The 21,963-nt window shown below is 44.0% G+C and overlaps 1 protein-coding gene across 1 annotated transcript; it reads left to right on the top strand.

Annotated features, from left to right (window-relative positions):
- Positions 1-700: 700 nt before the first annotated feature.
- Positions 701-9,191, top strand: LOC106647686 (cytochrome P450 307a1). Its single transcript, XM_014364189.2, has 2 exons — positions 701-1,082; positions 7,977-9,191. The coding sequence occupies exons 1-2, from the start codon at positions 701-703 to the stop codon at positions 9,185-9,187; spliced, it is 1,593 nt and encodes a 530-aa protein (XP_014219675.2). The 3' UTR covers positions 9,188-9,191.
- Positions 9,192-21,963: the final 12,772 nt, after the last annotated feature.

Below are 21,963 nucleotides of genomic sequence, written 5' to 3'. Positions count from 1 at the left end.
TTGCCTTTCATTGAAAAACCGATCGCCGAGAAATGTGTCATGTTTCCCCTACGATTCGACCTTCCCCGAACATTTTGACGCGTTAATCAAAGCTTCGATTAAAATTTACCAGAGCAAAAAATCACTTGTCAAAACACACCTTATTATTATTATAATAATGATAAAAGAAAAAAAAAAAAAAAAACCGACGATGATATTTATTTATCTTAGTCAGTCGCTCGGCGCAGTCTCGAATTGCGTCCGTGTTAACAGAATGTCGGCTATTCTACGCGCTTGGACTGACTAAACACATTCCCGATCGCACGCGCCTCAGCACATTTATCCCGTGAAAAAAAAAAAAAAAAAAAAAAAAAAAAAAAAAAAAAAAAAGAAAACAATAGCGCTGTTGATTCCTCGAAAAATCATTCAGCGCTCGATTCCCTTACCGACCCAAGGCACCGTTATACTTTACAGGGGAGTTGGAAAAACTCGCGCAACCGATAAAAACTGAAAGTTTATCTCGCGCACCGACGCGCCGCAGCGACGACTCACGTTCTCTTCGTTTTACAGGACAAAAAAAGGCCCCGCGCTCCGGATCCCAGCTGGTGAAGAGGTAGAAATCGCTGAGAGGGTAGTTGACGAAGGAGAGAGAGAGAGAGAGAGAGCCTTGACCTTGGCCTTCGGGGAGGCGCCAGGAAGGGAGGAGATCGGCAGCCGAGCCATGGTGGCCGCAACCATGTTCTGGATCCTGCTGAGTTGCGCCTCGACGCTGTACTTTGTGCTGATGTGCATGAAGCGCGGAGTGTTTGGCGCCCGGCTCCGCGGCAAGTCGCCCGAGAGGAAGAGCCTCAGGGGGCCCCTGTCCCTGCCGCTGATCGGTAGCATGTACAAGCTCGGGAGCCCCGAGGGGCCCTTCGCCGTGTTCACCGACTTGTCCCACAAATACGGCCAGATCTTTGAGATGCAGCTCGGGGTCTCCAAGTGCGTGATCGTCAGCAGCTACGCCCTCATCAAGGAGGTCCTCATAACCAAGGGCGGACACTTTGGCGGCCGACCCGATTTCCTGAGATTCCATCATCTGTTTGGCGGCGATCGCAACAACTGTGAGTTGTTTACCGATGGTCACTTTTTTACATCATTAGCCCAGATGCTTTGGCCACTGTTGTCGTTGTTTTTGCCCCCACTCGGTGGTAATTCACCGCCGATGTTTAACGAGCAAATGGAAAAATCGGTAACCGGTGCGACGTCCTTAAAATTCTAGTCCCTCAATGAAAACCCTCCGATGGACTTTCTTCCGGAGATGACGCGTATACGCGGCCGATCGAGAGAGTATTACGAAAGGGGTTTCGCAACAGCTTGTTTTTTTCGGGGAGATGCGTTTCTTCGAGACTTTTTCTTCCTTTCCTTCGATGCACCGATAATTGGATAAAAAAAGTATGCCACGCGTCACGAGTGACACGATTATTTTCGACAACTATACTCCCGATCGATCGGAAGAGTTTGATGTTTTTCCAAAACTTCCGGTATGCATCGATCCCATCTTTACACGTAAATCCAAGTCCGAATGGCAATTCCTTTGATTTTTTTTTTTTTTTCCCACGCTTAGCTCCTTCCTAGAAAGGAAAAGAAATAGAAAAAGAGCAGGTATACACAACGTGTTTTTATCCACCCGGTGAATGACGAGTGTTATTGAAGTATACTAATAGAGAAAGGGGGAGGTAGAGCCAGAAACAGAAAGAGGGAGAGAAAAAGGAAAGATACTTGGCAATGACCCCATTCAGCGAGGCGCTATACCGATCTGGATTACCGTTCTTGAGAAGAGAGGTAAGTGAGAGAAAAGGAGCAAAAGAGAGAGAAAGGCCTATCACACACCACGTTGGCGGCGGTGGCGACGGCGCTTCGCGTGCACGCGTCGTCCGCATACACGTATATATATAGGTAATCTCACTTCTGCGAGTCTCGTGCGTCTGATGCCCCGCGATCCTTAATCGTTGGCACGTGATCGCAGGCACGCGTGCTTTATATCCATATGTACGACTCCGATCGATGGGTACGAATTGCACAGTTTGCGGGCGATGGTACAACGGTGACTCACCGGCTTTCGATCATCGGTATACACCCAAACATATAAATTCCATGTCCCCTCCCACCCCCCTTTTCCTTCGGCTGTGGAAAATTTTTCGTTACCTCACTTACGTGACTCGGATTACATGTATGTTTCCATTAAATTTTCCACGATTCTCCGGTTCAATGGATTAACATAAAAAAAAAAAAAAAAAAGAAAAGTAGCTTAAAGCACTCGCGCGGCCGCGTAATTTTACTTTTATGGTTGAGTCGCGGAAAAAAAGAAAAAAAGGTTGACCAATGAGTCGCGCGATTACACATTCATAAGAGAGAGGGAAGAAAAAAAATAGGGCAAAGGAAAATATGAGTTATTTGGAAAATCGCTTAGTTGCTTAATTGAATGTATAATCGAATAACAGCGTCTCCTGCGACACGCGTACTTACATAAAAATATATATACTCGTGCCGCGAGTCTCTCTCTCGTTCTCTTACTGCATCGCCCATATATCCCACTTGCCGATAGTCGTTTGAGTAGCTTTCGAGTGACGCACGTGTTCCCCCTCGTCTTTAATGCGTGCACACCGATCAGCTGCGACTGGATTTGCTGAAAATAAATTTTTTTTTCCCCCTCGATTCGATTCTCAGCCGATACACATCCAAAAGTTTTTTTTTTCGTATTACGCGAGCGCGCCAAAGGGCATGTCACACGTTTATTCAAATCAAAACGACGAGTGCTGATGTAATCCCGATACGGGGCCAAGTGGAAAAATTTGAAAATCGATACTTTTCAAAACAATTTTTTTTTTTTTTTTTTTTTTTTTGCTGTACAAATATTGTAGTCAACATTATGCTAAGCTGTGTAACTCCATTCGTTCGTCGCTGTGGGCCATCTTTCGTCAGATTGGGAAAAAAAGCAACTATACTCGAGCTCTCGGGTATACTGGTGTCGTTGGGAACCGTTAAATTGTAATACTTTGGTGACCAATTAGATAAAAAAAGGAAAAAAGAAATTTTTTCCCCTCATCATTGAAATATCGCTGAAAAATATTGCAGTTGGTACAAGATTTATTCGGTAAGGAAACATTGAATCATAAATAATTGAGTGTTTTGTTTGTTAACCCGAAACGATTTTATTGATTTAACAAAAAAAAGTAAAATAAATAAAACGGAAGTACGGATGATGCAATTCCCGAGTGCATAAATCGTAAGTGCCCATCCACAAGGCCACAGAAGAAGAAAAAAAGTTAACATTCTCTCGAAAGTGGGAAAAGAAAAGAGGGAAGAAAGAATAAATCAACACGACACCCACACGTGCTGTAATATTTGTTTTTCCTCGACTCGCGGAAGTAAAGCATAAATGCGCGGGTAACTTTTTTTTTTTTTTTTTTTCTTCTTTCCGCGTGCACCGTACGTAACGCACGCACTTAAAAGCGCAGCGGCGCGGCGTTTCAACCGCGAGGTGCTTTAAATAGAACGTGATCCTGGCCTCTTTCTCTTTCTCGCCCACTCCGCTTCATTCTAGATCAGAGTACTTTTTTTTTTTTTTTTTCTTTTTTTCTCCCCCGGCCGTCTAGACTTTGGGTCAAACAACAAACGCACATACGCGCGTATCGCGTAACCGTGCGAGTCACGCGCTTTTGCAACCCAACATCGTGCATGTGGTATAACTCTTGGAGCCGTGCGTTTGTCGGTAAAGAGCTATTGCCACGCGTCTGGTTATGAAATTGGAAATTCAAATTTTTCGAACTCTCTAGAAAATGTATGCATGCCCATCTGACCTCCTTTTTCCGACGCGCCACGGCTCACAAAGGCACGCGGCAGGTGCTCTCGGCCGTTCGGATTTCATTTTTTTTTCTTTTTTTTTTTCCTCGATGGACCCACAGCCACTCTTACTCGGACTCTCTCTCTCGGACTTATATTTATAGCTCCGTACAAGGGCAAGTTACCTACTTCCATTCTAGGGCCCCCCAATCCTTTGGCCGACAAACATAAAGATCATTTTATTCTTGCATCCATTGGTTTTCCCTTATAAATTGTAGTTGTACTTGTAACTCGACGCCTATTGTCGCGATAAGCCCGAATTCGCGGAAAAATCGGATGCATAGCGTGGAAACCCAATGCGAATTGCACGCCCCGAGTGTACACCGATGTCGCGCTTTTAGCTACGTGCCGCGCCGCAGGAACACGATTCCGCACGTTCCTATTATTTACAATACCTGTGTAGGTCGGTGCTTCGAGAAACTTCTCCTTCCAATCGTTTACGCAAATCGTGTGCACTAAAAGTTTTATTTTTTCCTCTCAATATCAAGTATCATATAAAACAGCTGACAAAATGTTTTCCGGCTTCCGTGTTTGTGTGCTGTTCATCATAAAAAAAAAATTCCATATCCATACTTGGTATGAGAACCGAATTAAAAAAAAAAAAACATGACATTCGCTTTTCGACATGTATATTATATTCATCGGATGCGACAATTCCCCCAAAAATATCTCAAACGCGTGCAACGTATAGGGGAGGGAGTAATTATTATAACGTCGCAAAACGTAAAATGATCATAAAAGTCATATGTACAAAGTATACCTTGTGTGCGCGCGTGCGAGTATAAAAATATATATGTGCAGAGCGGAAGAAACGGTCGCGCGGCAGCTATATACGCGTTTATGTGCGTATTTACAAGAGAGGAGATTACAGTTACAGCATACGCGCACTTTCCATTGCGTGAAAAGAAGAGGGGGTGGGAGGGAAAAACCGATGCAAGTGCGTGTGAGCCTTGAGGACGCGTTATTTTTCTGATTTTCCCTCCTGCACGTTTATATATACATATTAGGCTCGCAACCTATTTAGGACGATCAACTAGTTTGACTCGGTTTTTTTTATACCTGTCCACACATACGTATCGATGTATTGCGCGACTTTGCGACGACGAACCCCATTTTATTCTAATATCGAATGTTTAACCGTGTATATGGCTATCGTAGTTGCTCGACAAAACTGTTATTTTCATCCGCACTCTCTTACACGTACGTACACTATATGCACATGAACGCATGCACGTATATGGGTCATTTCACGAAAATTCCGATACTCCACAAAGACTATGTGTTTAAAAACGACGAGTCGAATTATTTCGAGTCAGAACTTTTTTTTCAAAAGTGCAAACTCATTTTTCTTTAAATTGTTTTCGAGATTGAGACTATGGAGATGGAAAAAACGAGCCAGAATTAACATAAAACGTATACAATCCTATAGCCAACTATTGTCACTTTCAAGTCTCATGCAACAAATGATTTAATTTGTCCAAAACAACGATAGCGCCGTTAATTTTTTGTTGCAGCCCTAAATTCTAATGCCGTCGCGAATACTTCTTTTAACGTCCCAGTAAAAAAAGTAAAATAAAAAATAATATAAAAACCTTTCGAGCCCTAAATTGAAAAAAAATTTTAATTTGTCACCCCCAAAGTGTTTCATTTTTCGTGAAACGGCCCGTATACATGTATACACATTTACGTCAGTTGCGAGAACCGTAACGGTACTCGCGGGGATCGAGCGGCGCTTTCTCGGGCGCGCCCGAGAGCTCTACCCTGTACTCGCTGGCTCGCCAATCCATTTTGCTTGAATATAATCCATGCGTGCGGAGAAGACCCGAGAATCGCGCACGTGTTTAAAACTCTTACGGCTCGCGTGTATAAATATACGCATGCATACATACCTATGTATATTTCGCGCGTATATACAATATACATGTAGCCGGCCCGTATTGGCCACGTAAGTCGAGAAAGTCACCGTATGTGTGTGTGTGTGTGTGTGTGTGTACGTACATTATATACATATATGTACCTTTGGTGCCGATCGGCTGACGAATCGATCGGCCGATCGTTGCTTCGGGTTATTATTTTTTTTTTTTCCTCCACGGGGAGGATTCCCCGCTGACGTCATCCGGAGCGAAAAATCGGTATACCTATGACCCTCGGTAAATGGTCACTGACCTTTGCGCATGAAAAAAATTATACGCTCTATTACCACGTGTTATTTTGCGCTCACCCACCTCCTTCTCGGGTTTATGCATACGTATATATACTTAACGATACGTTTGAGAGATCGTTATCGGCGAGGAAAAAAAGTATAATGGGACTATGCATGTGCTCCCCGGGCCATTTCGGTAGGGGAATTTAAATCGTTTAGTCAAAGGCCATCTAGCGAGATTCAGAGTCCTTGAGGTAATACTGTCGTATATCGATGAAATGTTTAACATAGGCCATTGTTTGTCTAACAATATTTATGTAAAAATGTTTTGGACCTACATGTATGGGGCCATGTGAAAAGGGGCTGATTGCAATAATCAATACCGGTTAGAAATCAATACTTTTCATGGAACAGGTTAACATCCAATTTTCCTTAACGATTTTCCCGATTGCACGAAAGATACCGATCTCCAAAAAAATAGAACTGTATATTATGGTAGTGATTTTAATCGTGGTCACGATAGAGACGTCAAGATTCGCTGACCCGAAAGAAAGAAAAAAAAAAAAAAAAAAATACGTGGATCCCCATAACCGATCGCGCGAAAGCAAAAGTCAAGGGCAAAAATCGGAGCGGCGCGTACAATACCATTGGTACCGCGAGTCGGTCTTGCCCGGCAACACCGCGTGTTAGTAACAACAAAAAGCAGACGACAAGACCTGTTACTCTTAATTTCCTCTTGTAGGATTATGGTGGTGTATCGCAGGCGCGAGCGTCTGGGAATATCGTTGAAAGACTGGTCGCGCCGAGTCAATGGTAATGAACGATCTCGGGGAACAGGAAGCGAAACGAGCCCCTTTTTCTCGTACACGTAATACACTGCCCAGTCGAATTAACCACCACCGGTTGCTCCTCCCGACGCGCGCCTCGTCTTCTCGGAAGCAACCTGTTGCACCTGCCGTGTTTTCGCTGATCCTTATTGCGCAAGTCCGGTTACCATCAATCGCACCGAGCCATCTCTCTCTCTCTCTCTCTCTTGGCGTTTCACCAAAATCCTTTTGCGGCTAAACTCGTGTATACGGACATTTTTACCCATAGAAATCGAGTTTGCTCTTATTCTCACACTCGTTCATCTCGCGGTTGTCGATCGATGAAAGTCTTTCTCCTGGGCGCGTGCTTCCTTGGATCGATTCTCGGAACTATATGCTTATACCCACGATATCAATTGGGAGTACGATTTTTGAGTGGCGAACGGCGATGGGTCGCGTTATTAATTTAGAAATAGGAATTTCACTCGAGAGTTTCTTGTTTTTCCCGATCGGCGCGTACATAAATAAATACGTAATGCGCGCTTGATGAATTTGACCCGAGCCGCATCATAATTTCCTCCTCATTACACGCGTATTTCATATCTGCTATACCAACAAATTAATCAAGCGGCAAACAGGTTGGAAGCGTGTATGTATATATATATACACAAAACAATCGGAGCTCGCGTGCCTTTGGCTAAATCGCCTCGGAAAAGTGACGCATGAAAAATTATTATGTAAGGAAATTTCGTCCTACGCGATATCCCAAGGCGTCAAGGTCGACTCGAGAAATCAATCCGGCTCTATTTATAACCACCTGGTACACGCCTCGGGTTGGCCAAACATGTTTTTTCACCCAAGGGACATTTTCTTTCGGGTCCAACCTCAATCGCCCGTAGGAGCTATTTCTCGGGCGTGCATTAACATACTGGCCGTCGGGTCGTATCGGTTAGGTCCCACCATCCGGTATTATTTCGTGTCACATGTGGAGTAATAATCCTCATTCCACAGCGGTTGCACCGTACCAAAATATAGAATATTAAAATGATCATTTGACGAAACAGCAGTGGCCAAAAGATCCAACTGATCCCAAATGAGCCGATGTCATAATTATTGCGATGATAATGACCCATGACGACGGTGTCGTTATTTCGATGTTGCAGCTCTGGCGTTGTGCGACTGGTCGGACCTGCAGCGCAAACGGCGCTCGATCGCCCGGAGCTTCTGCTCGCCCCGCGGCGGCAGCTCCCAACAGGAGGAGATATCCCGCGTGGCCGTCGACGAGATCGCCCAGATGTTCGAGTACCTCGAGGACCCCCGGAACGCGGAGATCCTCGCCGGCGAGCGCCCGGTCAAGCCGATAGTTCTCGCGGCCGTGGCCAACATGTTCACCAAGTACATGTGCTCGACGCGCTTCGACTACTACCAGGACGAGGAGTTCAAGCACGTGACTCGCGCCTTCGACGACATATTCTGGGATATAAACCAGGGCTACGCCGTCGACTTCCTGCCGTGGCTGAAGGTCTTTTACAGCGGCCACCTGAGCCGGCTGAGCGACTGGGCCAACGACATCCGCGGCTTCATCCTCAGGCGGATCATCGAGCCCCGGCGGGCCAGCCTTGACCTCGACACCGAGATACCCCGCGATTTTACCGACGCCCTGCTCTTCCACCTCCAGAGCACCCAGTCCGAGCTCTCCTGGCAGCACATTCTCTTCGAGCTCGAGGACTTTCTCGGGGGCCACTCGGCCGTCGGCAACCTCGTCATGATGGTGCTGGCCAACGCGGTCATCCACCCGGAGATCCAGACGAGGATCCAGGAGGAGTGCGACGCCGTCATCAGGGGCAAGCTGGAGCGGGGCGTCGAGGTGGGCTCGTTGATGGTGTCGCCGAGGGACAAACCCCAATTGCCGTATACCGAGTCGGTCATCTGGGAGACCTTGAGGGTCTCGAGCTCGCCCATCGTGCCCCACGTGGCCACCTGCGACACGGACATCAGCGGCTACCCCGTCGCCAAGGACACCATGGTCTTTCTGAACAATTACTCGCTGAACCTGGGCGAGGAGTATTGGGGGGCGGACGCGAGGCAGTTCAAGCCCGAGCGGTTCCTCAAGCGGGAGGAGGGCGAGACGGTCGACCGAGTCTCCCGACCGGACTTTTTCATGCCCTTCTCGACGGGCAAGAGGACCTGCATTGGCCAAAAGCTCGTCCAGGGCTTTGCTTTTGTCACAGTGACGATGCTTCTCGCCAAGTACAACGTGAGCGCACCCCCCACGGTTGATGTGACAAAGTCGATACAGTCGAGCTGTCTGGCCCTGCCGCCCGACTGCTTCAACCTCATCTTCACCAAGAGGAAGCTCCCGGTGTCGTCGTAGAAACGTGCGCTCCTCCCGAGCTACGAGCGGTCTATTTCACTCCGTTACGTTTGGGCGAACGCTTGCGCAGACGGATTCTCGAAGCTGCTACGTATTACGCAGTCGAACCTTGGAACTCGTGTTTTTTTTTTTCCCCCCTTTCTTTCAAGATGACAATGAAATATTGCAGCGACAGCAGTCTGACGTTGGGTGGCGATAGTCGTAGTTGACCTCCATTATTATTATTTTTTTTTTTTACGCAAGCGCTAGTGCGAGGATTATCATAATTTGAAAAGTATTTGTAGCTCATATCTTACAGGACGTCGTAAGGTTTGAGATACAGATGCTTTTGTTACGAAGGACACAAGAAAGCATGTCCTATAAATATATCGAGGTTTTTCTTTTTTTTTTTTTTTTTTTTTCTATTTTACAAACCCCTTCCTCGACATTTCACTGTTTCAACAGTAGTGATTGCGTTTTTTATGGAGATAACGTTTGTACTGAATCGCAAAAATGCCATTATCTATTGCTCACGGCAGCGGTCGTCAAAAATTTTCCATTCCATCGCGCAACCATACAATGGGTTCTCACAACTTTCAATCCTCCCGATCTCAAAGTACTTTTAAATTTCATTTTCGACTCATCTATAGGTGTAATATTAAACGTATACGCAAAGCTATCAACAATATTTTGATGCAATAGTATTGTATTATTATTATTATTTTACGTGTTTTCCGTAGGAGTAGGTACAATAATATACTTGATAATATCACACACTTAGTACAAACTTGCAAGGTAGAATATCATCGTATTATTACTGTTATCATTATTATTATCATTATTATTATTATTTTCACAATTTTACTGCTATGATTATATACATACGATTCACATTAGAAACGTCATATTTGCATTTAATATTCATTATCTACTCGTACAAGAAAACAATGGTTATAACTTTAAAAATACAGTCGCAGCCAAATATTCTTACGATCATGCCACTCTTCGCTTGACTCGAAATACATTCATCATATACGTTTAAGTTAATATAAGGTGCAAGAAGAATATATTATCTTCTATTTTTAATAATAGAACAATAATTACATTCACGTGCTCATCATATATTATACACAATTCACAAAACAAGACTGAATGTCATTCTTAGATTATAGATACGCTTGTTACTTATAATTTAATCATCATATTTAAATGTTAAAAATAGCGTGTTGGGGAAAGGAGATACCCAAATGTTTCACAAATAATCGATATAATATTGATTTTAAAAAAATCCACGCACACCATTTAAATGAAAACAAACTTGTTCACAAAAAAAAAAAAAAATAAAAGTGGGTACCTTCGTTTCTCGATTCACGTAAGATCAATATTTTTAATGATAAAATGTTGTTATAAAAAAAAAAAAAAAAAAAAAAAAAAAAAATGAAAAAAAAAGAAGTAGATTATATTCGTTAAATTTGATAGATATAAACTTACTTAAGTGTGCATGTGTGCGTGCATGTGTGTACAATGTATATTTCGACGAAATAATAATAATAATAATAATTTTAAAAACCATCCAGACTCTAAATCTCAATGTATTAGGGATGATTCAGTATACAATAGTGGGAGTTCCTACCTCGTCGACAGCCTTACTTAAAACATATTTTCAATAATTAATACCTTCACACTTCTACTTTTACGCAAAATAATGAGAAATGGCACAAAACTTATTCGAGATAAAGTTTATCGTGATCTATTGAGGATTGAGGCAGTTAAGTGTGGTCGTTGAAGTTGCACTTCAGATCATGAGCTCCTCAGTACACTTTTATAACTCAACACTAAAAACTCCCACTGATATACTGAATAACTTAATAGTAAAACTTGCACTGCAGGAACGCACGAGCGCACATGATTCTTGTAAATAAACTATAATCACATAAACATGTAAGCATCGCATTATCCATTACTTTATTGGTAAGGTTTATAGGCCCGTCCGTACTTTCCTCGCGAGACATTATTTTTTACCCTGTCGCGGTCACGGAGCGGAATACAATCGAGCTGTCCTCGGTAGAGGTACCTCTATGAAGTCTCTCTCTCTCTCTCTCTTTCTCCTCGTGACAATGCATTATATATACGCCGTACGAGCACCTATGTAGTCGAGGATAAGTGTGATTCTCTGCTGCCACTGCTGTTGATCCTTAAATTCTTTTATACCTATACGTGAATATTGATAAACTTTTCGTATAACGGATGAGAGGAAAACACAGCAGTACAGTGGGGTAAAAATTTCGCGTCGAGCTCAGCTTAGCCATGTACTTAAACACACACACCACACACAAATAGCCGCTACTACGTATATACAGGGAGAGTTGGAACGTTCATGGGGTGTGCACACACCATATATGTGCCATAATCTCATGTGCATGCATCGTTGTTCGCGTATACGTGTATACATATATATATATATATATATATATATATAACACGTAGTGCATCGTGCGTTTACAGTTATCGCGTTGTTTGCCGCGGAATGCGGTCGTCTTTTCCTGCCCCGCGGTCGCACAGCTTCGGGACCCCTCTTGGCCTTATCACTTTTGGCCTCACCTTTTTTTTTTTTTTTTTTTTTCCGGAACTCCCCGAGTTACATATTTTTGTCTCTGTAAAAATCATTTTTTTTTTCCCCCCCCCGAGCGTACCTATACTTGGTATAGATATATTTCTTTCAATTGTCGGCACGTCTACTACATATTGCAAATATCTCCTTAACGAGTTTTCAAAATATATATACACATATCCGTGTACCTGTTTTTATCCCGGTATGTAATGTAAGTAACAGAGCGCACGCGTTCACTGCCCAAGACGCGTTATCTTTCACAAACGGCGTGTATGCACATTTGTACCCGTATAATAACCCAAACATACATGTTATGTGCGCGGTGCAAGTATGCCGCCGCAGCAAACGGGAAAAACAGCTGTTTCGCCGCTCACGGCTCTCTTGGCGCGTGGTTTATTGCAACATTTTCATTGCGATATTATGACTTTTAGTTTAAGCGAAGAATATTCTACGTCAACGCAGATTTTTTCAAGATGTAAAAAATATTCGTGCCCATCACAATGTATCTCGATAACAATCCGTTGTACTTTTCTGTAAATAGTGCGAAAAAAAAAGAAAGATTTTTCTATCACCTCACAGGCTGTAATGTCTAAACTTATTTTTATGAATAAAAAAAAAAAAAAAAAAAAAAAAAAAAAAAAGAAAGATTCTACTGGAATTATAAAAGCCCCGTCGATTATTTCACGTAAACCAGCACAACAGGCCTCTCTTATCCTCCTTCATGTTTTCCTCGAACCAACCGTTCATGCACGCGCTCCCGCACGAGGGATATTTAATATTTCACGCCGTTAAAAACTTACATCATACCCTCGAGGAGATAATCATCGAAATTTTTTTCCCGATGCCCAAAGGCAAACCTGTTTGCCGATCGCGCGTCTTTTCCTCGTCGCCGTTCCTCTTTTTCTTCTCCTTATGCTCTTCCCCTGCAACAGTGGATGAGGGACACGCCTCCTCGTTCTCCTCTTTTTTTTCTTTTTCTTTTTTTTTTTTTTTCTCGTAAAATAGAGCCGGGGATCTTCACGGGACCACCAGAGATTTATACACGCGCGCGCACACATGCCCAATAAAGACCGGCTACCGAAACAGGTGCACGAAAAAAGAGCCCGCATTTCTTCCTTCCTTCCTTTTTTTCCTTTTTCCCTTGTAAAGTGATCCTGCCTCCGAGCGCCCACATGATTATCCAAACTTGGATCGAGAGCAGTCCCTCTCCTCGCCAGTGAAGAAGACGGATGGGCCCTTCTCCGACAGGGGGGGGGGGTAAATCGAGTTCTCGTACACGACTTTCCTCGTATTTGATCGATTTGTAAAACTGGATGTGATTTTAATTTGATATTGAAAAATGTCCTTTACTTCTTCTTTCCTGGTGGGGCGGAAGGGACACGCTCAATTAACTACCACGCGCGTACGCGTGATTTATGAGCTTGTTTTAACGAACGTGATGTATATGTATCGCTCGAAAAATTTACATTTGTCATTTAAGACTATTTTTTTTTTTTTTTTTTTTTTTTTTTTTTTCACGTCTTACCAAACCTTGAAAGGCATTGTTCCCAAAAGTACTTGCATTTAATTTTCCCCTTGGTGCCTTTATGTTACACAACAGTAACCAGTACATCTGAGAAAAAAAGCCAATAATTCTTGAAAGTGTGTTATTAACTACTCATGACCACTCCTGACCACTGCTTCAAATAATTTCAATTGATGACATATCGTTTTTGGAAGTAAATCTCAACATCGTACAGTCATTGAAATTTGGGTCTCTTGACTTCACTCAAAGTCATTAATAATCTTGAATGAATTCTAAGTGTAACTCTGTACTTTTCACCAGACAGAGAAATTTGTTCGCATCCTATTTTCACCTGTAATGGTGTATTTCTTCTTTGGTAAAAAAATGTTTTATTACGTTGTCTTGATGAACATGGTACATAAGAAAATGGACCACAACAAACAGCGATTCGCGTTGAGAGGAGGAACAAAAAAAAAAAAAAAAAAAAAGATTGAACAACGCAACTAGGACTAAATACGGTAATTACCTCTTGGGCTTGTATATATGTATAAAATAAAAATGCCAAGGAAGTCGGAAGTTTTTATTATCCTATAACAAACTCATCGTCCTTTGTCACGTCATGTGCCGCCAGACCAGACAACCACGCTGCTACTACTCCACTCTCGTCTTCTTTCTTCTTTCTCGGTCCGCGTGTGCGTATGCACCGGATATCCTTCATCCTTGCTGCCCTTGAATCTTCCCTCTGCCACTGCAGGCAATAGCTCCTTGCTCTCGATTTCCTCCTTTATTTAGAGCGAGAGGGAGCATAATGTCAGTCAGCGTGTCTGCTCCTCCTGCCACCACCACCTATCCACCTAAAGAGACTCTCTCGTCCTTTTGGCTTGGTTTGTGCCTTTTTTTCTTTTCTTTTCTTTTCTTTTTTTTTTTTTTTGCATTACCCTTCGTATGGCTCGTCCGTCTACCGAAGGTAACAATCGGAGGCCATCCACAAGAAGAAGAAGAAGAAGAAGAAGAAGAAGAAGAAGAAGCAGTAAGGGAGTAGGTTGGAGAGGAGAAAAGAGCAGTAGAACAATCTTGTTGATAAGAAAAGGTACTGGTGTAAGAGGGATGAGCATCCGTTCCCCGATTCACCACCACTCTGTCGTCCTTCTCGTGTCTTGTGCTCTGTAATTTCGTTCTTCGTCTTCTTGTCTTGTTTCTTGTCTCGACAGTCCTGTCTCGATTCCTCCTCCGTCTTCTTCTTTTTGTTCTTCTCTTACATCTCGTCTCTCTCTCTCTCTCTCTCTCTCTCTTATTCTCAGCGGGTGAGTTTGCGTTTTGCCTCGGCGATTCTCTCACCTGGCCCACTTTTGAATACCGTTTTTACGTTTTGCGCGAGCACTCTCTCTCTCTCTCTCTGTCTGTCTGCATCCGATCAGACTAAGCCCTTTTGCAGGAGCTTCATCTTCGTATCTCTTATTTTTTTTCTTCTACTTCCTCCTCGCAACCTTCAACACCCGACAGGCTCTCCGGGACACGGGGAGCGATGTTAATCACCTGAAGTTTTTTCTAAGCGCGGTAGCCCACGGTCATGTTCCACTTGAATGTTGCGTTTTTCCTTTGGTCGAATTCAACTAAGGAATTTCTCTTCTTCAACCCTCATGTGTACATCTGGATGAAAAATAATGGATTTTATTTGAGAAGCGTCATTACGGATTATTTTGAGACAAAGGTTCAACAAGACAGTGAAATTAATTGCAGTTCGCAAAAAAAAAAAAAAAAAAAAACTGCTCGCGTTTGTCTATTTATTCGTCAACAACGATTATGGTTGGGTACCGGTATCATGAATGTGCTGACCTTGGGTACGAAAGTTGTATACAACAAAGCGGTATGTTCATTTATTCCTCGGGACGACGAAGTAAAGGAGCCAGAAATAGAGTCAGTCGGTCGGTCGATCAGTCTGGAACGGATCCCCCAAGAATTACAGTATACCTGCGCAGAGGTAAACGGATATACCGACCAAAGGATGGGGGTGCGAGTGGTTACTTTTCAATCCGAGATTTTACCTCGGATTTTACATCTTCGACCTTCCTCGTCCCCATAATATGTGGGCTTTTGTTCCTCTGCACTTTGCCTTGAACAAAAACAACACGCTTATGCAACCAAGGGGGGGGGGGTTATTTGGTTCGCAAGAAAGTTGACTGAATGGCGACGACACCCCAGGTGTATATGTGTAAACTGAGTCGTGTGAGAACTTGAGACGCGTCTTGCGGGTAATTGGAGTTATTCACCAAAACTATCTTTGACTGATGATCGCAACTCACGGGCTCTGTTGGGTTGGGTGAGAGACACCACTTGTTATGCTTGCCATAAACCGTCGTTACTTGGAAATTCCTCATTGAAGTTCACGTAATTCAATTTTTATTTTAATCAAGTGGCTCGGCTCCGTTTGTCAAGAGACCCCGAGACCAAATATTTTGAAAATCGTCCAGTCCATCGAGTTTACTCGGCCAAAGCGAGCACGAGATGGGAACGATAAGCGCTCACTCGGTGGAGGACTAGACGACATGCAATGACACACGTAACGAGATCGCAAATTTTTGGAACCGAGTCCGTCTAAATTTCAAGATATTCGACGCAATCCTGTCATCGCTAAGTGCCATTAAATTTCTCGTTTCCAAGGATGAGAGTCATTTCTCCGAGTTGGCCGGATCATTGTGCAATATTGTCGAAACTAAAAATTCTGTACACCAGACGACTGTGGACTGCTTCCCCATCGTATCCAAGTCACTATTGAGGAGCGACCCTGGCATTTCTATGTGCCAAGGCAAAATGGACGGAGAAGGCAGATCTCGCGGCGATAGGACGAGCCAAAGAGAGAGAGAGAGAGAGAGAGAGATAAAAAAATTGGATGCCAAAGAAGAGAACTGGATCGCTAAACCAGTCTTAGATTCCGATCCGGAGTCGGAAAAATCGAAAGAGAAACGGCTATTCGGCGGCGAGAGTAGTTGGTTTATCGTCTTAGAGGGACACGCGTGACCATACGCCACACGACGGGGAGTAAATGAAGCGTGTGGAAAAAAGTGAAAAGCCAGGAGGACGTTTTAGATAAGAGCAGGAAGAGGATAGGGTGTAGATGAAAAAAAAAAAAAAAAGTTACACTCCCTTCGGGGAAGAGAGGAATGCTCCTTAGCTTTGCTTTGGAGAGAAAGATAACTAGTTTTCCCGAGTCGTCTAGGGCATTTACATACCGATTCACTACCCCCTCCCCCTTGTATCTTTTACTTTTTTTTGCGATCGGTACAGGGTTGCGCTATGCTGAACTGATCGATCTACGAACTACTAGTTTTCCATTTCCTTTTTTTCGCCATTTTTATTCATTTTTCCATACTGATTGGAAGAACGAAATCACGATAATTCATGCTGGAAAAGAGAAAGAGAGAGATAGGGTTAACTCGCATAGTGATGAAAATATATTCATACAGGAAAGTCTTTGATATTTTGCGATAAGCCACCAAAACGCATCAGTCGAGTTGGAAGAGGGCGCCAGTGATCGACTTATCGACGCTACCATCGCTGTTGGATTTTACCTTTCTTACCATAAGAGATACATTTCGTTGAAAGTTGGGATACCGTGAAAATGAGTGACTGTGTTTTTCGATGACGATGTACGCGTGAAAACTCGTTTTCCTTTAGAGGAATTTTCCGTAGCGATATTTAGAAAACAAGTTGGTTGGAAAGTTTTCTAGCTTATCATCGAGCGAAATCGCGGTCGTTCAAGTTGGAGTCTATAATCACCGGCGCGCGCGTATCGCGATAAGGTAAGACTCGATGAGGCCGTATCGGTAGTCGAGCTAAATATCGGGTGATGTGAAAACCCATCGGCTGCACGTTGGGTAATTTCTGACTTCAAGATTTTCCACAATAGTTTCAAGAGGCTGTACACCTAGACTGTTAGTGAACGGAAACGCGTAATATTACACTGAGCAAGTAAATTTTTTTTAAATCATGAAAAATTGCTCAGATAATAATCTTTTTTTCCACAGATATGACAGAAAACCAGTAAGCATCGCCGAAGCTAGAAATTACATCGGGTCAAAAGTTACATTGGTCCACCAAGTTTGAAAAGTACCGAATTCCATATCCATTCGTTTATAAACTCAAACTTGTATCGTTTGTAACTTTCCATCCCGTCAATTTTCTTAGCTTTTGCCATAGCTTAAATTAAAGCTTATCGCAAGTATATATTTATGATCACGTGCTTTTCATTCGAAAAAAATTTTTTTATTTACAAAATTTCTATACAGATCACAAAAACATGTATTGGAGAGTCATTATATGTTTAGGCAATCAGTAACGTTTGAAACAGTTACAAGTGATAATTCAATGTTATGATGTTATTAGCCACAATTGGAGGGTCGGGGGAACAACACTCGAGAGTCCAATACCGCTGGCTTCCCTTATACCTCCCAGTCAGTCACGTTCGTTTCAAATTTAAATACAAACTGCCCCAAAAGCGTCGCACAATACGATATTCCCGTCGATTGTGTGTATACACGAGACACACTTCAGTCCCTCATCCACTTGACAAAAACTCCAAGACTCGGGCTCGGCTAACCCTCGCATTATATCCCATCCACAAAAGACAAACTCATCCGTGGCACAAGCGATTATTCACCTCCGAATAGGCAGCTCACGGAAATACACCCAATTCATCCGCACACCGGTCTATATATATATTATATACATGCAGACTCGTCGAGCATTTCAGAGGCATTCACGAGAGCTTTCCCCTCTTCTCTCCGTGGCGCCTCCAATTTCAATGACAATGGGAAAAAAATTTACAGCTCTGCCCGTTCACGGAACTCCCACCTCTATCACATCGGCGAATAACGACATTCACCTATACGCGATGCATGCGAGTTGCTTCGTTTCACCCGCTTCTAAGGGGTGGGGGGTCGGTGGAATGTTGATCCATCCTCGCGCACACCCATTTTAATCAACAGCCATTAACATTGACTCGCTCGCCTATTTTTTGTTTTTACCCTCCTCAACTTGGGAAGCTGCATGGCCGATTACTCGGAATCTCCGCCGTGCGCGCAGAGGTGGAAGATGGGAATGCACGCGCTCTCGCGCACCCCCGCAAGCGCATACCTATATATATATACACAAATCAGTATATTATGTAGGTCGTCGCAGCTGCGCGTACGAGGGATGGATTTTTTTCGCTCCACAGCTTATACGTTGCACACCCTCGACGCGTGTTTTTGTTTTTGGGGGTGGAGTGACTTTTTTTTTCCACGCGCGTGTGTTTTCCCTTCCCTCGCCTCGGAGATCTTGGAGTTCTTTTTTTCCTTCTTTTTTTTGGAGAGTTAAAAGGAGTCAGTTCGTATACGCGCGCGCGAACACAAAGCGAGGCATCCGTTTTTCCCTGGATGCTTTTTGAATTTTAATGCCCACTGCACTGGCGTTGCGTTGCAAAAGCGAGTTTTTTTTCTTTTCTTTTTTTCTCTACAGGAAGAAAAGAGTTTTCATCCCCCCCCCCCTCGCCTCCGGTGGCTCGTTTTGCGCTCTTACTTGTCCTGAAATTTTAATTCGGCTGTTGCCGGGTGGATGGGAGGTGTACGGGCCGGTGAACTTTTTCATTGTTATCACTGTGGGCAAGTTAACTGCACGCCACGCGTTCTGTTTTTCAATTAAACGTGTTGATAGTACTTTCGTTCAAACAACATTAATTTATAGGTTTACCATTGTCAGATCATTTTGGGCCAAGAATTTTCTTTTACACGTCCTCTGCCTTATTTGCCAAATCGAGTTAATCTTTGTTTTTTTTTTTTTTTTTTTTTTTTTTCTGTTTAATGCTTGATAAGAAAGCTTTTCTTTATCGAATTCATGGTATACCATGTAATGGCTGCAAAGTGTAAGCACAGGGATTTTTTGGTTGGTGAATTCCTGGCACCAAAGGACATTTTCGAGCTTTGCCATATTTAAAGGTACAGCTCATAGCGTGCAGGTATCGAGGACTCTACGGGCTAGCAAGTGGCCGACTTTTTCATTTCGCGTGCCCAATTTTCGAGTGTCGCCGCTTTATGCGTCTGCAGTGCCTACCTACTGTGTAAAACGTTTCCAAGTGTCATAATTCCCTGTGGGACGAAAATCACGGCTTCTCCGGAACAAAAAAAAAAAAAAAAAAATTCATCTCGCTGCCCGAGAAAAAATTAACCGTATTGTATGAAAACCTTCACAATAGCAAGCACCTCAAACTTGGAGCGAATCAAAACCTCCCACTCGGCAAAGTAAAAAAAAAAAAAAAAAAAAAAAAAAAAACCCAGAGACGGTGCACGTGCAAGGACAAGAGAGCTGTACTGGCGCAGATAAGGATAAAGAGAGAGGGGAAAAAAATTCGGCGGCCAAGATAAGACCAGGGAATTCCCCATCGCTCTCTCCCTTATCAGCTGGTAGGTTATGCAATAACCCCACGGTGGAGGAAGTGTATAATGTCGGTCGGTGGGTCGGTGTGCTTGTGCACGCTGGACGTGCCGCGAAACGCTGATGCAAGGGACCAAGATTTCTTTTCTTTTTTTTTTGTTCCCTCCTCATCTCCAGGCCTTGTGACAAGAAACTATTCGTCCCGGCTACACTTTAGTATATAATATGGCTCGTGGTACACGTATTCATCTCTGGCTTATGTAATGTAGTGAGATGACGAAACGCCCACCTTTTGTTACCAAGGTATATATATATATACACGAAGGGGCGCGAAAAAAGCGATCATCAATCACACTTTGCCTCCGCGCTTTTATGTATACATTATGTGTTGATGAAACTTTTTTTTTTTTTTCTTTTTTATTTCTCGTGCGTTGCTGGTCTTATCTACATATATGCCCCCCGGTATCGATTAAGCGAGTTATTTTTTTAATTTTCATTCGGAGAAAAATCATTTGGGCCTGCGTCACTTAAAAAATGCTATAAGAGCTCGCGAATGAAGCCATTTACCAGTGCGAGAGCAGGTGAAATCGATGAGCCCAGTGTTATCCATAACCCTGATCGTCAAAATCTGACGTGTAGCGTAGTATATAAACGGGGAGAAGCCAGTGGCCGCAAACCTATAGTCCTCGGGTCGGAGCCGATGCACCGAAAGAGGAGGAGGAAGAGGGGCGTCCAGGTCAGGGTACCTATACATGCAGGCCAACGTTATCGACGGGTGGGAGTATGTTATCATCCCCCCCCTCTTCCTATACACGAGAATCAGCGGCGACGGCGGCGATGGTGCATATATATATATACTCGCACACCTCGGCGTAGCTTTCGGCCGCAACGCGTCGGCGCGAGCTTTTCCGGTATAATATGAGAAACCTATACGCGTCGCGCATACACGTGTATATACCCTACCCCCTCTGTATTGCGCGCGTGTGGTAGTAACGCGTGCTCCATCAGAAGCCGGCACGCGGTACAAAAGTAGTAGTGCCACACTCTTGCCTCCTTCTACATAGAGGAGAAGCGCGCGAGGAGGTTGGAAAGACGGCGCGAGCAAGGGAGACCCCCGAAACTCTCCCCCCCCCCACCCTGAAGACGACGCGAGTGTAGGCCAGAGCGGAGAAAAGCACCGGAGGAGGGACTGGACTATATTTCGCGAGGAGGCACACACGCGCACACTCAAGTATAGATAATACACGTATGGAGCGCAAATTGCACGCACGCGCGAGCCGCTCTTTTTTCTCCCCCCAGAGAGGGACGTGTATAGGTGTATACCTTATACACGCGTGCAGGTATTGTGTATACATATAGATAAAAGGTGGCTCGACAGTATCACTCTTTTTTTTTCTTTCCTCTCGAGTCGCAGAGTCGAGCGACTATATACACGTGTACATCAGACTGCCTGCACTGCTCAGCCAAAAAAAAAAAGAACGAGGAGAGAGTATAGAGCAGGTGCCAGCTAGCAAGGGAGCACTGTACCTCCGTGTACGAAAGCTCCCGACCAACCCCCTTGGAGCGCGTCGTCTGCTACGGCTGCAAGCTCTCCCTTATGTGATGCGCTGGTGGCGCCAATGCAACGCAAGAGCTTGTAATAATCGCTCGCTCCTCCGCGTAAAATAACGACAACGACATTCTATGGACTTTTATAAGCGGTGATGGTGGTGGTGGTGGTGGTGTTATAAAGTAACATTGTCATGAGACTCGTGACAGCCGCGACCGAAACGGAGATGACGACGAGCACGGCGATGGTTACGAGTATGCCGGGATGACGAGCCGGCGTTGATCCTCGAGGAACGTGTGCGGGTGTACATGTGGTCTTTTGCTCATCCGAGTGGCAGATACGAAAGGAAAAAAAAAAAAAAAAAAAAAAACGCGGCGTTGACGACTAGTGTAACAAGCGGTGCCGGCGGCTCGGTGTGTTATCTTATCTCCTCGGAGCTCGAGAAGTGATTGCCGATGTTGTAGCGAGGCGGCAGTATACAGTTCACAGCTCGCCGAGGAGAGCTACGCAGGCTCAACACAAATACATTGTACATATAGCGCGAGGAGAGCGACATTTATTATTATTATTGTTATTATTATTATTACATATGTGGGTGCAAGATGCTACGCCACCGAGTGAGCCTGTCCTCGGCGACCGACGACCAAAGGGTCGTCACGCGTAGGTGCACGTAAAACGGTACACAGGTGTGCGAAAGCTCTCGCGACGGTTGTAGTGGTAGGTAA

The sequence above is a fragment of the Copidosoma floridanum genome, unplaced genomic scaffold (genome assembly GCF_036245765.1).
Source record: "Copidosoma floridanum isolate Cflo_tuat_1 unplaced genomic scaffold, Cflo_Japanese_pri ptg000021l, whole genome shotgun sequence".
Lineage (NCBI taxonomy): Eukaryota > Metazoa > Arthropoda > Insecta > Hymenoptera > Encyrtidae > Copidosoma > Copidosoma floridanum.
The sequence above is the reverse complement of the archived record's forward strand: the minus strand, read 5'-3'. Positions and strand labels throughout refer to the sequence as shown.